Source organism: Schistocerca gregaria, chromosome X (genome assembly GCF_023897955.1).
Source record: "Schistocerca gregaria isolate iqSchGreg1 chromosome X, iqSchGreg1.2, whole genome shotgun sequence".
Classification (NCBI taxonomy): domain Eukaryota; kingdom Metazoa; phylum Arthropoda; class Insecta; order Orthoptera; family Acrididae; genus Schistocerca; species Schistocerca gregaria.
Genome location: NC_064931.1, coordinates 651442965 through 651458232, shown reverse-complemented (window position 1 = coordinate 651458232; position 15268 = coordinate 651442965). Strand labels below are relative to the sequence as shown.

Sequence of the window (15268 nt, the reverse complement as noted above, 5' to 3'; positions counted from 1 at the left end):
TGAAGTTTGGAAGGTAGGAGACGAGGTACTGGCGGAATTGAAGCTGTAATGACAGGTTGTGAGTCGTGCTTGGGTAGCTCAGTTGGTAGAACACTTGCCCACGAAAGGTATAGGTCCCGAGTTTGAGTCTCGGTCTAGCACACAGTTTTAATCTGCCAGGAAGTTTCAACTTTGCTCACTTAGTGTACTCAAAATTCATACTGGGAAAAAAAAGGATGGGCAGTGCACTTCAGTTTTTGACATGCTACAGTGAAGAAGGCAATGGTTTTCTTTCTCAGATAGTCATGCGGGATGAATCTTGGGTATCGTACGACACCCCTGAAACAAAACTGTGGTCAATGGAATGGAGGCATACTTCATCCCCAATGCAGGTTAAGCCTAAGCAAATCTTGACACCTCAAATTCCTGTGGCCTGTGTTTTGGTACAGAAAAAGCATTTTGCTGATTGATTTCTTACCACGAGGCCTAACAATCAATGCACATGGTTACTGCGAGACCATTAAGAAATTGTGCCACGCAGTACTGAAAAAGTGCTGAGGATTACTGTCAAAAGGTGGTGGTGGTGGTTTTCCACAATAATGGCCGACCTCACACGGCTAATGTGACCAAACACCTCTTATGGGAATTTCACTGGGACACATTTTATAATACTCCGTACAGACTGGACCTCGCTCTTAGTGACTTTCATATCTTCTTCTTTCACCTAAAATCTGTCCTTGTTGGTCAACATTTCAATGATGATGACTAGCTGAAAGAATAATACACAGGCAGCAACCTTCTATGAAGAAGGGATACAAAAACTTGTGCCACGCTATGACAAGTAGATTTTTTTGTACAATAAATATTTTTTCTGTATCTGTACGCGTATGTTTTATGTAACCAAATGGAACTTAATGTATGGGTGTACCTGGTATGTCAGAAATGTTAAGATTTCTCCACTTGGTACTCTGTTTTCTAGCATCCACAGCTTCACTTGCTATCTCTAAATGACAAAATGTCAACTCAAATAGCCACAGCTTCACTTGCTATCTCTAAATGACAAAATGTCAACTCAAATAGCAATAGTGAACTAGAAATAAAAAAGACAATAAACAAACCCATAGCAGTGGAATACCAACATGCAAAACAATAAGCCTATGAACTTATGCACCAACCTAATATTTCCATGAACAAACTGCTCGTAATAGTAGTGTACGCAAATAGCAGGAATGTAGGTGTTACATGTTTGATGGCTCAGCTGGGATTGGGCACAGACTGAGAGCAAACTCATTTTTGGTGATGTGAGACTATTTAAAGACTAGTGTATGAACAAGTTGTTAGTTCAGAAGTTATAGAATGAATTGAAAAATGGCTAGGAAAATTTTTACTACACCATATTAAAAATTATATTACATAATGGCGAATTATTCAAAATTGTGATTATTGGCTTAATTAGTGGTGGGTGTCATTTGATTCAGAAAGAAATAGAACAGCAAAGTTGGTGTCAAAGTTCAGAATCCAACTACACACACACACACACACACACACACACACACACACAAAACCTAAACATTACAGTATCACTAAAATATGTAGGTAGTGCTGGTCATATTATAATGATTAAATAGCTACAGTTTGCATACCTCACACCTACAAGAGAAGAGTGCTTCTCTGATTTTAACAACTTGCACAGTTCCGTAGCCACTTTAAATATAGAATAAAGGGGGGACACATTATCCAGAGGGGCAGCAACCATTGGTACTTAATAAGTTCATTTACTTTCAGAACTGCAAATAAATGATAAAATGACATGATAGTTCATGCAGTCACATAGGCCATAACCTGTTGTCTTTTAACTGGTATGCAACTTTGGTGGCAGTTACTAAAATTTCACTGTTGTTTCAAGCAATAGCCCATTGCTGATGAAATGGCAGTGTTGGAGGTAGCTACTCAGCAGACTTCCCTAAGCAGGAATAAACTTGAATGAGTATTCATCCATCCTTAGCTGGCCTAAAATACTACTTCGAGGCATAGCATTTTCAGAAAGCATTCCATGCATGGGCAATTTTTGGAATGCCCTCCCTCTTCTTACACCTCTCTTATCGAGGGTGGGTCAAGAGGAAAGGTGCGTGCTTTGAGGAATTATAGTATTAGTAATTCTGAAGAAAAGCCATGTGAACATATGTATTGTTGCTAAGTTTTTGAGGAAAGTAATGGAAACAATGGAGAACATGACAAATTTAGGTGTTAGTAAATGAAACATTGTGATCTAATGTTTATTTTGTGTAAACTTCCTCACAAAAGGTGTTCAAAAGTCCTCAGTCAGCTGCAGTGCATTTTGCAGATTTTGTAACTGTTATGTTGCTGGTCTGAGATCATTCGTACAGTACTTTACTGTAGCACATGCATGTAAAATAAGAGCAAGAAGGTCCTCCTTTGTGTCCACTGTACACTTAAAGAATTTGCTCTTATGCCCGTCCCACAATGAGTAATATGAGTAAGATCAGGTGACCTTGGAGGCCAAGAAATGACTCCACTGCAGCCGATCCAGTGCCCAGGACCTGTACCTGTTAAATACTGCGTCACTGAACGTTACAGAATGTGCAAGAATTCTGTCGTGCTGAAAGTACATAAGTCATTGTGTTGTCAAAAGGATATTCTCAAAGTATTCTGGTAACATATTTTGAAGGAAATAAAGATACCGTACTCAATCAAGACAGTTATCTAAAACATCTGGACTGACTAATAGGTCATCAATAGTACCACAAATGTGACACACACATTGAAATTATTGGTAAAGACAGCACAATGTAGCCTAATGTTGCATTGGCTGTACTAGCATGTGAGAGCTGGTGAAGGACAACATAAGACTCTGATCCCTGTTATTTTCAAATGGCTGTATGTTTGATATGGTTAAGAAAAGGACAATTTTTCCCCCCAGAATCATTAATGTTGTTGCCCTTCAAAGTAAGTAAGTTTCCTCCTGATACACTATATATATTGAATTGATGTCCTTTCAGCTCATTTTGAGTAAGAGAATAGTATTTCTTACAGCAGGATGTTACGTTTTGATGAGGATCTGGGAACACGAGAATTACTATAGAGAGAACTCTATTGTAGCAAACAAAGTTTCTGTTGATACTAATGTTGGGGGCTACGTCTTCTACACTATTCAGACCAGCAGTAATGAGAGAAATAAAATAGCTGAAATAGCAAACACACTAAAGAAGCAAAAATAGGAGAAACAATTAAGTATAATGTACAAAAATACACAGATCAGCCAGAACGTTATGACCACCTACCTCAGAGCTTGTATGTCCACCTTTGGCACCGGTAACAGCAGCGATCCATTGCGGCATGGAAACAATGGGGGCCTGGTGGGGCACTGGAGGGAATTTGCACACACACACACACACACACACACACACCCATCACCTAATTCCAGTACATTACAGGGAAAAGGGGGGGGGCGGCAGTGATGAGCTCTGACACCATGTTAAATCACATCCCAGGTGTGTTCAGTCAGGTTCAGATGTGGTGAATTTGGGGGGGGGGGGGGAGGGGGGAGGGAGAGATGAGCCAGCACATCAATTGGAACTTGCCACTCGGTTCCTCGAACTACTCCATCACACTACTGACCTCGTGACATGGCACATTATCATTACTGAAAAATGCCAATGCTGTCACAAAACGTGATCGTCAAGAAGGGATGTATGTGATCTGCAACCAGTGTACGATACTCTTTGGCCATCACTGTTACTTGCACGAGTTCCACTGGACTCGTGGATGCCCACGTGAATGTTCGCCGGAGCATAATGGAGCCGCCACCAGCTTGTACCCATCCTGCAGTAAAGGTGTTGAGCAGCAATTCCCCTGGAAGGTGACAGATTTGTGCCCTCCCATCTACATCTACATCTACATCTACATCCATACTCCGCAAGCCACCTGACTGTGTGTGGCGGAGGGTACCCTGAGTACCTCTATCGGTTCTCCCTTCTATTCCAGTCTCGTATTGTACGTGGAAAGAAGGATTGTCGGTATGCTTCTGTGTGGGCTCTAATCTCTCTGATTTTATCCTCATGGTCTCTTCGTGAGATATACGTAGGAGGGAGCAATATACTGCTTGACTCTTCGGTGAAGGTATGTTCTCGAAACTTTAACAAAAGCCCGTACCGAGCTACTGAGCGTCTCTACTGCAGAGTCTTCCACTGGAGTTTATCTATCATCTCCGTAACGCTTTCACAATTACTAAATGATCCTGTAACGAAGCGCGCTGCTCTCCGTTTGATCTTCTCTATCTCTTCTATCAACCCTACCTGGTGCGGATCCCACACTGCTGAGCAGTATTCAAGCATTGGGCGAACAAGCGTACTGTAACCTACTTCCTTTGTTGTCGGATTGCATTTCCTTAGGATTCTTCCAATGAATCTGTCTGGCATCTGCTTTACCGACGATCAACTTTATATGATAATTCAGCATAATGGGGAGGTATTGGGATTCGTTAGACCATGCAACACTCCACCACTGCACCAACATCTAGTGCCAATGGTCATATGCTCATTTCAGTTGTAGTTGCCAGTGTTGTGGTGTTAATATTGGCACATTCTTCGGTTGTCAGCTGTGCAGGCTCATTGTCAGGATTGTTCAGTGCACTGTGTACTTGCAAACTTGTACTCTGCCCAGCATTAAAGTCTGATGTTAGTTCTGCAACAGTTTACTGCCTGTCCTGTTTAACCAGACTGCCTAGCCTACAATGTTGGACATGTGTAGCAAGGGATGATTACCCAACACCATGACATCTACACACGATTTCACTTTGGTTTCACCATGGGTTGAAGAGAGAGACCACACCACAGCACTCGTCAAACGCTGAAAAGTTCCCAAAACGCATCTGCTGAGCCTCTTTGCCATCATAGTCTGCCATCAGGGAAATGCGGACCACGAGGCTCCCGCATTCTACACACGGACAAGAGGCTTACCGATAATACATGCACCATGCATGTGTCTGACTAGCAGTCGTTCCTTGCTAGGTGATGCTGCTATCGCTTCGACAGGTTTATATTGATCGGTCAATGGTCATAATAGTTCTGGTTGATCAATGTATTAGGGTCAAAAAACCAACACCCCCCCTCATCTTATTGTAGGTAAATCAGGAAGAGGAAAACCAGTTGATTTCTTTCCTTTATGGGCACCATTAAATTGCATAAATAGAATGCTACAGTGTGGAGAAAGGGTTTGTTCTCATGTATGAGAAATAACCACAAATTCATTGCTAGACATTAGTGATGTTTAGTGATTTCAGTAATAATTTTGTGAAGGAGCCAGTTGAGAATAAAAGATGGCTGATAGGGAAGTATAGTGGCACTTAGCTCTTGTTAAAAAACAAAAAAGAAAACCACTCTTTGTGTAGAGAATGCGAAAAGCAGGTGATGAAAGATGTTTTGTGTGTCAAGTGCAACTACTGGTTGTACAAAAAGTGCACAAAAGTAAACCTAAAATACATCAGTGATTATTTTCTGTGGATATACCATGGCTGTTAATGAGAAAGCAACCACTCTTTTTAAGTATAGTGAACTCAAAAAGAAACCCAAAAATTATTAAGTCACTACAAAAACAGGAATTAAAAACTGAAATATTGACTATAAAGAAAGAAAATGATATGTAATATGAGAAAAGCAGTCCTGTGTGTGTGTGTGTGTGTGTGTGTGTGTGTGTGTGTGTGTGTGTGTGTGTGTGTGTGTGTGTGTGTTAGTGGGGAGGAGAGAGAGAGAGAGAGAGAGAGAGAGAGAGAGAGAGAGAGAGAGAGAGAGAGAGAATGAATGAATTAGAATATTGTATGATGCAGATGACGTGACAAATGTGAAATGCAGAAATGTATGCTCTTCTCTCACAGCTCTTGGGAAATGGCCTGAATCTAAACCGAAGAGAGATTATGTATGCTGTGACCAGAAACAGAGAACACTATGTGCACGAGTTCAGAGGTGGATGAAACAAGGGTGGAAGAAACAAAATCCATTAGATTCTTAGGTATTACTGTCAATAATGAGCTGAGGTGGAAAAAACTTATTTTCTCAGTAAGAAACTCGGTATCATTCATAATGAAGCGCCTCTCACAGTATGCAGACTAACAGCTTCTGTGGACATTGTTTCATGGACTCTGAACCACACCTGCAGTAGGGAGTGATAGTGTGGGGAAACTCGAACATTCAAGAAACAGTGTGTTCACATTACAAAAAAATCAATTAGGATCATTTTAAGAAGAGACTTCTAAAGCATGCAGAAAGTACTTCAAAAATCTGTGCATTTAACTTTTACACATTTTTTCATATATAAAACGATAATATACATCACAAAAGTTAGTGCATAGGGATTACAAACACTAGTGTACACACCCACTACAGTGAAGAAGGAAGGCATGCAAAATATACCCCACTGTCTGAAAATGCCCGAAAAAAACACTTCATGCTCAGGTACAAAATTACTAAGAAGCTTTCCTAAAAACCTGCATGACAGTGTACATCACACCAACATTTGAAAGAAACTTGGACTGTCTGGTGGGAAAAGTATTTTACACTGTTGAATAGTACTTGCTACGTTCAGTTTTATGTATTGTAATTTATAATCAGTGACGTTATCGTGTAATCAAAATGGTTAAGAAATATTTGATTGTGAATGTTTCCTGTTTTTGATCTTCTACACTGAAGAGGCAAAGGAGCTGGTTCACCTGCCTAATATAATGTAGGGCCCCCATGAGCACTTTGGAGTGCCACAACAGGGCGTGGCATGGACTCGATTAGTGTCTGAAGTAGTGTTGGAGGGACCTGACACTATGAGCCCTGCAGGGCTGTCGATAAATCTGTGAGTACAAGAGAATGGAGATCTCTTCTGAACAGCATGTTGCAAGGCAATCCAGATATGCTCAATAATGCTCTTGTCTGGGGAGTCAGGTGGCCAGCAGAAGTGTTTGAACTCTGAGGAATGTTCCTGGAGCCACTCTGTAGCAATTCTGGTTGTGTGGGGTGTCGCATTGTCCTGCTGAAATTGCCCAAGTCTGTATGAATGCACAGTGGACATGAATGGATGCAGATGATCAGACGGGATGCCTACATTCGTGTCTCCTGTCAGTCGTATCTAGACGTATCAGGGGTCCCATGTCACTCCACTCTGCATACGGCCCACACCATTGCAGAGCCTCCACCAGCTTGAATACTCCCCTGCTGACATGCATGTTCCATGGATTAATGAGGTTGTCCCCATACCTGTACACATACACCCATTCGGTACAATTTGAAACGAGACTCATTCAACCAGGCAACATGTTTCCAGTCATGAAGAGTACAATGTTGGTGTTAACGGGCCCAGGTGAGGCGTAAAGCTTTGTCTCATGCAGTCATCAAGGGTACACGGTTGGGCCTTCAGCTCCAAAAGCCCACATCAATAATGTTTCATTGAATGGTTCTCATGCTGTCACTTGCTGATGGACCAGCATTGAAATCTGCAGCAGTTTGCGAAAGCGTTGCACTTCTGTCACGTTGAAAGGTTCTCTTCAGTCGTCATTGGCCCCGTTCTTGCAGAATCTTTTTCTGGTTGCAACAATGTTTTACCGGATTCCTAATATTCACAGTACTCCTGTGAAATAGTCGTATGGGAAAATCCGCTCTTCATTGCTACCTCAGCGATGCTGTGTCCCATTGCTTGTGCACAGACTATAACACTATGTTCAGACTCACTTAAATCGTGATAACCTGCCATTGTAGCAACAGTCACTGACCTAATGACTGCGCCACACACTTGGTGTCTTATGTAGGCGTTGCTGACCACAGCACCGTATTCTGTCTGTTTACGTATCTCTGTATTTGAATATGCATGCCTTTACCAGTTTCTTTGGCGCTTCAGTGTATATTACATATACATTTGCTGTACACTGTGTAATCCCACAGGATCAATTAAAATGTAGTTCATTTCAATGATAGAAATATTGCACAGTTTGGCATGGGGTGTCACGTCAGAATTGCAGAATATAATGGGACATAGTGTGTGCTTTTTTAATTTTTTTTAATGGTGACTTTATTCGTAAAGTTAATTTTAACTGAAACTATTATCCAAAAGGTAAACAGAATAAGGATAGAGAGGGAACGGAAAGGGAGAAGATCAGAAAGAATTATACGACTGTCGTGATTTGCCCATAAATGGGCATTGTGCTGTCATGTTACAAAAGGCATTCTCTCTGCTTCCACTAAGAATGTGATTCAGACATAACCTCACATAGTTCATAAGGCACCTCATATTTAAGTCTCGTGCACTTTGTTAATGGTTTAGTTTTCTGGTAAAATTGGCAGCATTACACTGCAGTAGTCATTTGCAGCCCTGTTTCACTCAAACATTTTCAGCAGACCACAATAAATTTGACCAAGAGACCACTCCACAACAGGAGCAATTTCTGACATTGACTGTACGATGAAATCCATAGATGTCTGCAAGATAATTGTTTGCAGAGATTATAGTTGCCTCAGGAGTTGGTTTCCCAATGAGGTATACATTAAATCAGAGCAACTGGTCTGTGTGTCAGTTGTCCAGCTGAATGTGTTCAACTAAGGGCAGTGCAGAGGTATACCAAGTTATTGTCGACAGAGTACTTTCTGGACCATGAACTATTAGTGTGTGTTCTCTTCACAGATGAACTGTGCTTCAGTTTGCTGAATGATAATCTTGAAGTCATCTGTAGGTTATGTATTCTCCTTTAATATTTTTAAGATTGTAGAGGTTAAAAGTTTGTATACTGGATGAGCATATGAAGTTTAGTGTAGTTGTTAGTTGTTAGAGGAATATAAGTAATGGTTGGAAATAATGTATTTCCATTACATGTATAAATTTTGAGAAATCAAACTGCTCCATGATTCATTATTATGGATTATAATGTCCCTCTGCATCAAAGTGATGAATTTGTACTGATTAAGATATGTGCTGTTGGCCTGTCCAATGAGGTCTTCATTTTTGAATCCTATAGAACATGATTTGTATACATTGTAAGATGAATTTTTGGTGGTCAGTTGGCACCAAAGACTTTTCTGGAGCTCTTGCAGCTCTTAGGAATGGGAATAACTGACAAGAACTCTTGAATCAACTTGTAGAGGAGACACCACATCACTGTCAAGTGTGTGTTGGTGCTAGGTAACCTTGTCACCTATTAACTGTTGTGAATGATACTTCTCATCTTTCTTAGATTCTTAAATTTGTGTCTTCGGATTCAGAAACATAATTTCATGTGTTGGACACTGTTATATGCCAAATGTGGTGTTAGTAGCTGTATATAATGTTTTAACCCTTTGGAAACCATGTCGAGGAAATATGCTGTCATTTTTATCTTTTGGATTCTATTGCATATGAGCATACACTATGTGATCAAAAGTATCCAGACACCTGGTTGAAAATGACTTCCTCCATCAGTAATGCTGGAATTGAATATGGTGTTCACCCACCCTTAGCCTTGATGACAGTTTCCACTCTCACAGTCATACGTTCAATCAGGTGCTGAAAGGTTTCTTGGGGAATGGCAGCCCATTCTTCATGGAGTGCTGTACTCAGGAGAGGTATCGATTACAATCGATGAGGCCTGGAACGACGTCGGTGTTCCAAAACATCCCAAAGATGCTCTATGGGATTCAGGTCAAGACTCTGTGCAGGCCAGTCCATTAAAAGGATGTTATTGTCATGTAACCACTCCGCCACAGGCCGTGCATTATGAACAGGTGCTCAATCGTGTTGAAAGATGCAATCGCCATCACCGAATTGCTCTTCAACAGTTGAAAGCAAGAAGGTTCTTAAAACATCAATGTAGGCATGTGCTGTGATAGTGTCACACAAACCAACAAGGGGTGCAAGCTTCCTCCTTGAAAAACATGATCACACCATAACACCACTGCTTCCATATTTTACTGTAGGCACTACACATGCTGGCAGATGATGTTCACCAGGCATTCGCCATACCCACACCCTGCCATCAGAATGCCACATTGTGTACCGTGATTTGTCACTCCACACAACATTTTTGCACTGTTCAATCGTCCAATGTTTATGCTCTTTACACCAAGGGAGCCATTGTTTGCCATTTACCGGCGTAATGTATGGCTTATGAGCAACCGCTCGACTATGAAATAAGTTTTCTCACTTCCCGCCTAACTGTCGTAGTACTTGCAGTGGATCCTGATGCAGTTTGGAACTCCTGTGTAATGGTCTGGATAGACGTCTGCCTATTACATATTATGACGCTCTTCAACAGTCGGTGGTCTGTGCCAGTCAGCAGACGAGGTCGGCTTGTATGCTTTTGTGCTCTAAGTGTCCCTTCACATTTCCACTTCACTATCACATCAGAAACAGTGGACCTAGAGATGTTTAGGAGTGTTTAAATCTCAAGTGCAGATATGACACGAGTGACACCCAATCACCTGATCATGTTCGAAGCCTGAGAGTTCCACGGAGCGCCTCATTTTGCTCTCACAATGTCCAGTGACTACTGAGGCCACTGATACGGAGTACCTGGCAGTAGGTGGCAGTACAATGCACCTAATATGAAAAACGTATGTGTTTGGTGGTGTAACGATACTTTTCCTCACATCGAGTGCTCTGTTAAGTTTAATTACTAGTTATAGGCAACATGGGTACTCAGCCTGTTGCTAACAAAAACGAATAAAATAATTTAGGACTTCACAATAAGCAACTTCAGGATGAATCTACAGAATAACAGTACTGGTGTTTCTGCATGAAAATTGGGAAATGTGCCACAAATACAATAGATTTGGATAAGATGGTAGGAGAAGTACAGATACAAAATTTCTCTCATGTTGTGTAAGACATACATCTAGAAAAATTATCAAAAATCAGAAATTTTTCATGATATGTCCAAAATTAATAATTCCCAGAATCAAATTAAAACACAGTAGAGTATTGCAAAAAAGGATACTGGGAAGTTTGTCTAAAGAAAACAGATAAGTGATACATTACATCATGCATGAATCAAACATTTGTAACAGTCACTGTCTTAATGTAATATGGAAGATTACTGCAGCAAGCATATAAGAAGAAGAATGACAGTGTATGCAAGAAGTACTTGTAACTTGTTCACCTGTCAATTTTATGCAGAGAAATCAACAGGGTAGGGGATCGGCCCATCACACACAGTGTCTCGAAGAAAAAGAACTCTCGGCAATGACGGCTGAGCATATTCCAGGTGCAGACCAATCCCACACTAAAGTGAACCCATCTGTTTGTTTCTGCCAGTCAGTCTGCATCAGCAATGCTACAGCCTGTAAAACTGCCTGCATTACCTCCACTGCACAAGTTTTGACAGTGAACTCCTGTTTGTGGCACATGCACAAACTTTGAATGAAATGATAGGCCTGGGAGGCGGTTGATCAGCCAGAAAATAAGTGCCCAACGTGTCTTGTAAAAACAGACTATATTGTTGAGGCTCTGGTCCCTCCAGTTTAGCTGGTATACATAAGTATCATATTCAAATCAAAGGTGGATGTGCATCACACCAGAATTCAAGGAGCCTCTATGGAAGCCGGTAATCCAGAGTTATCATCTCCCAAATGTACTCTTTGCAAACTAGTGACTCTACTGGGAGATAAATGAACAGGTGAGGATTATCACACGCATTGTGGGACTCCTGTACAAAATATCCTATTACAAAGGACTTTATAGGTAAAATACCTGTGTATTTCGGATATGGCTTGACACTGTGCCTTGCACGATTCTCTACTAATAGTAAATTTTTCGACTCATTCGTGACCAGACCACCCTCTGCAGTTACCCACCCCAACATTGAGAATATACGCAGCAAGATAGTGAACACAGCCCTATTCTTATAAGTACCAGTGTGATACACTAGATAGTAGCATGATATAAGGATGTAAGGATTGTTGTAGGAAAGGCAGATAGTTACCTTCGATTTATTGGGAAATTTTTCAGAAAGTGTGGTCTATCTGTAGAGGAGACTGCATATAGAACATCAGTGCAACCCATTTTTGAGTACTGATAGTGTTCAAAATCCTCACCAGACCAGATTAAAGGAGGACATGAAAGCAATTCAGAGATTATATTATTTAAGAAATGAGCTTGTATAGGGAAATGACGTGTCCCTGCCATGTCTCGCTGCATAAAGGTTTAATCTGTTTAGTGATTGTTTCATATTATAATGTTAAGTATAAAAGTGTCTCTTACTAGTCTTTACATAAACTGGTACTGACAGACATTTTCTTCACAGTTTCTCTTTCGCTCTTCATATAGTACTGTATTAAGTGTACATAGTTGCAAGAGAATCCACGCAGTGTGTGTGTCTGTATCTTTATTTGTTTAGTATTAAGATTTCACATCATATAATTTACTGAAGGTACTGCTGCCAAGAAAAAGTGATATTATTAATATGGGCATATACTTAAAACTTGCAACTATTATTATTTGCCTGTCTGCTTAAAGTAAAGATTAGTTCTTAGGATTGTTAAAGCCATGATCTTTATCAGCAGAAATGGGATTAAGTCGGCATGTTTCAAGGCTATACTTGGCAACTGCATTACTTGAGGGATTGTTATTTCCATACTTACATCTGTTTCACAGGGAATTTTATAATTCTCTCTTACTGTAGGGTTACTAGAAAAGACTATGTGGGGAAAAAGATACTTGCTGTTTACAGAAAGACCAGCAAAATTAAGGAAGTTCATCTTGTATCTAATAGTGATCAAATTTGGAATCTTGGGAATGAATTTGGAAAAAACCTAACAGAATTTTTTTTATATCTGTGAAAATATAGATGACTAAAACATTTTCTTATGTTTTGTAAAACACTTATGAGTGATTTTATGTTATTTCTGACATTGGATATCCTGGTTTTCAGGTCCATAACCAAATCGTATTACAGAAATTCTGTCGGTGCTCTGCTTGTATACGACATCTGTAACAGAGCAAGTTTTGAACATATTCCTCTATGGATGATGGAAGCCCGTAGGCATATAGAACCTCATCGCCCTGTATTTGCCCTGGTTGGCTGCAAGCTGGATTTAGTGTTGGCTGGTGGAAGACGTGAGGTATCGCGTGAAGAAGCACATGCCTTTGCTGAGCAGCACGGCTTACATCATGTTGAAACTTCTGCGCGAACTGGTGTAAATGTAGAAGAGGCATTTCATGCAGTAACCCAGGAAGTTTATAACAGGATACAAACTGGTGAATACAAAGTGGAGGATGGTTGGGATGGTATTAAAACAGGATTTCAGCGCCCAAGTGGGTATGACTTCAATTTAGTTGAAGCAGAACCTGCCAAATCAACTTGTTGCTGAGATGATGTACTGATATAAACTATTGTACATATTCTGTGTGAACTGTTATGGAATGTTGTTTCTCTGTGCATTTTTGAATCCTGACATAGTATGTTGTATACTTGCAGTATTTCATAATTTACAACTTACCTTTGTACAGGCAGAACTGCGGTGACTACCAGTATACTTCTCAGAAAAAAAATACTCATAAGGAAAGGCCTATATTACATATTTGGTACATATGGTAATGATTATGTGCCAAGAAGTTTAAGCAGTAAACTATGTTTGATCTTTATTGGGGTGTCGTGTATTTATCGAACTTCAATCAGAAACAATGGCAATGGACAGTGTCCTAACATCTTTTAGACCATTGTGATATTGGTAAAACTGGAACTGACAGAAAAAATTGGTGCTTTCGAAATAAGTTTTACTATAAGGAGTGTGTGTCATAGGCTGATAGTAATATTCACATTACGTGTTTTTCAGAGAGAATACACAACTTGTGCGTTAAGTTGTTGTTGAAAAACACACACTGAAATTGCATGAAAAATTTGTAATACTATGACTAAATTGCTTCCTATCATCCTGAAAGTAATTTGATAGGCAGCAGGCAAGTGTAGCAACATTAATGGAAAACACAGCCTTGTGGACTTAAAGGCTACTCTACTATTGATTGTCTTGTGCTGTCATTTTCTATTTTGGTACTGCTTTTCCCATTGGTTAATATACCAAAATTTTTCCTTTAGTAAATATGTGTCAGTGTAGAGAAATTGTAACCCATTCTGTTTCTTTGCGTAACATTACGGCTGTGGAAGAATTTCCACATTAACAGTCTTCGTTTCTTGCACAGTTGTTTCTTTCCTTAGGTCAAGAACAAAAGTTTGTCATTGATTGAAGACAATTAAAGTAATTATGATTCAATTTTTGTGTGTAGAATTTAGTGTGTAAATATGAGAGATGTTTGAGAATTTTCCAGCAATGGCAAAGAAGATTTGGAAGATTTCTCAGAACTATCAGCTTCTGGCGCCTTAATTCAGCTAGACATAGCACGTTGCAAGTTATTTGTTTGAGCTTTAGTTCCAAACATTTTATAGAATTTGAGAATATGAAAATGATGTGCATTGTGAAATATACCAATATGATATGGAACAAAGAAATGGATTACATACTAAATGCAATGGTCATTTGAAGTATGAGTTGAATCTTGACTATTACAGACTTCTCTCATTTCATATGTGGTATCTTAGTTAACATAGCATTCTGTGTAAAACTGATGCATCATAAATAAGCAATAAATTGTGTTTATTTATGTGTTTATTTTTTTCTCTAATTATTTTGATTATATTCTATCGACACTTAAATTTCTCAGAACTGGTAAGTAAAAGTTCCAAACTACCTTCCAAACTTTACAGAAGCTCTCCTGCGAACCTCTCGCAGGTACTGGCAGGAGTAAAGCTGTGAGGACGGGGCTTGAGTGGTGCTTGGGTAGCTCAGTTGGTAGAGCACTTGCCCACAAAAGGCAAAGGTCCCAAGTTCGAGTCTCGGTCCGACCCACAGTTTTAATCTGCCAGGAAGTTTCTTATCTGAATCTCCTTTGTGAGCTGCTGCTGGCACCTCAAACGTTCCAATGTGATCGTGCTGAAGTTGGAGTCTGATAATTCCAAAGCTGTAGATTGGACATCCTTGTCAGTTGCTGAGATGACAACTACGTCTCTAATTAACAAATCGCTGTATGAGACTCCAGAATTCACACATTCAAATTTGTGTTTATGGGGGTGACCTTCAGGGCTCAAAAGACTGATCACTATGATTTCCCATATTGGTTAAACTTTAATTGTGCTGCCACAGTATAAGTCTTACAGTAGAAATGCTTACTTAGCAGACTGCACAGTTAACTAAATTCTAATGCCTCTGGGCCCAAGTGTGGACACAGCTTTCGCACAGTTTTACAGAGTATACCACTACTGCTTAGCAACACA

At 40.0% G+C, this 15268-nt stretch overlaps 1 protein-coding gene across 2 annotated transcripts in view; it reads left to right on the top strand.

Annotated features, from left to right (window-relative positions):
• Positions 1-14606, top strand: part of LOC126297498 (ras-related protein Rab-39B-like) — a 153604-nt gene extending 138998 nt beyond the window's left edge. For both annotated transcript variants that reach the window (XM_049988384.1, XM_049988383.1), the window contains exon 3: positions 12872-14606. In XM_049988384.1, coding sequence (XP_049844341.1) covers positions 12872-13310 — 439 coding nt within the window. In that variant the 3' untranslated portion in view covers positions 13311-14606. The remainder of the gene's footprint in view (positions 1-12871) is intronic.
• The last annotated feature ends 662 nt before the right edge of the window (positions 14607-15268 follow it).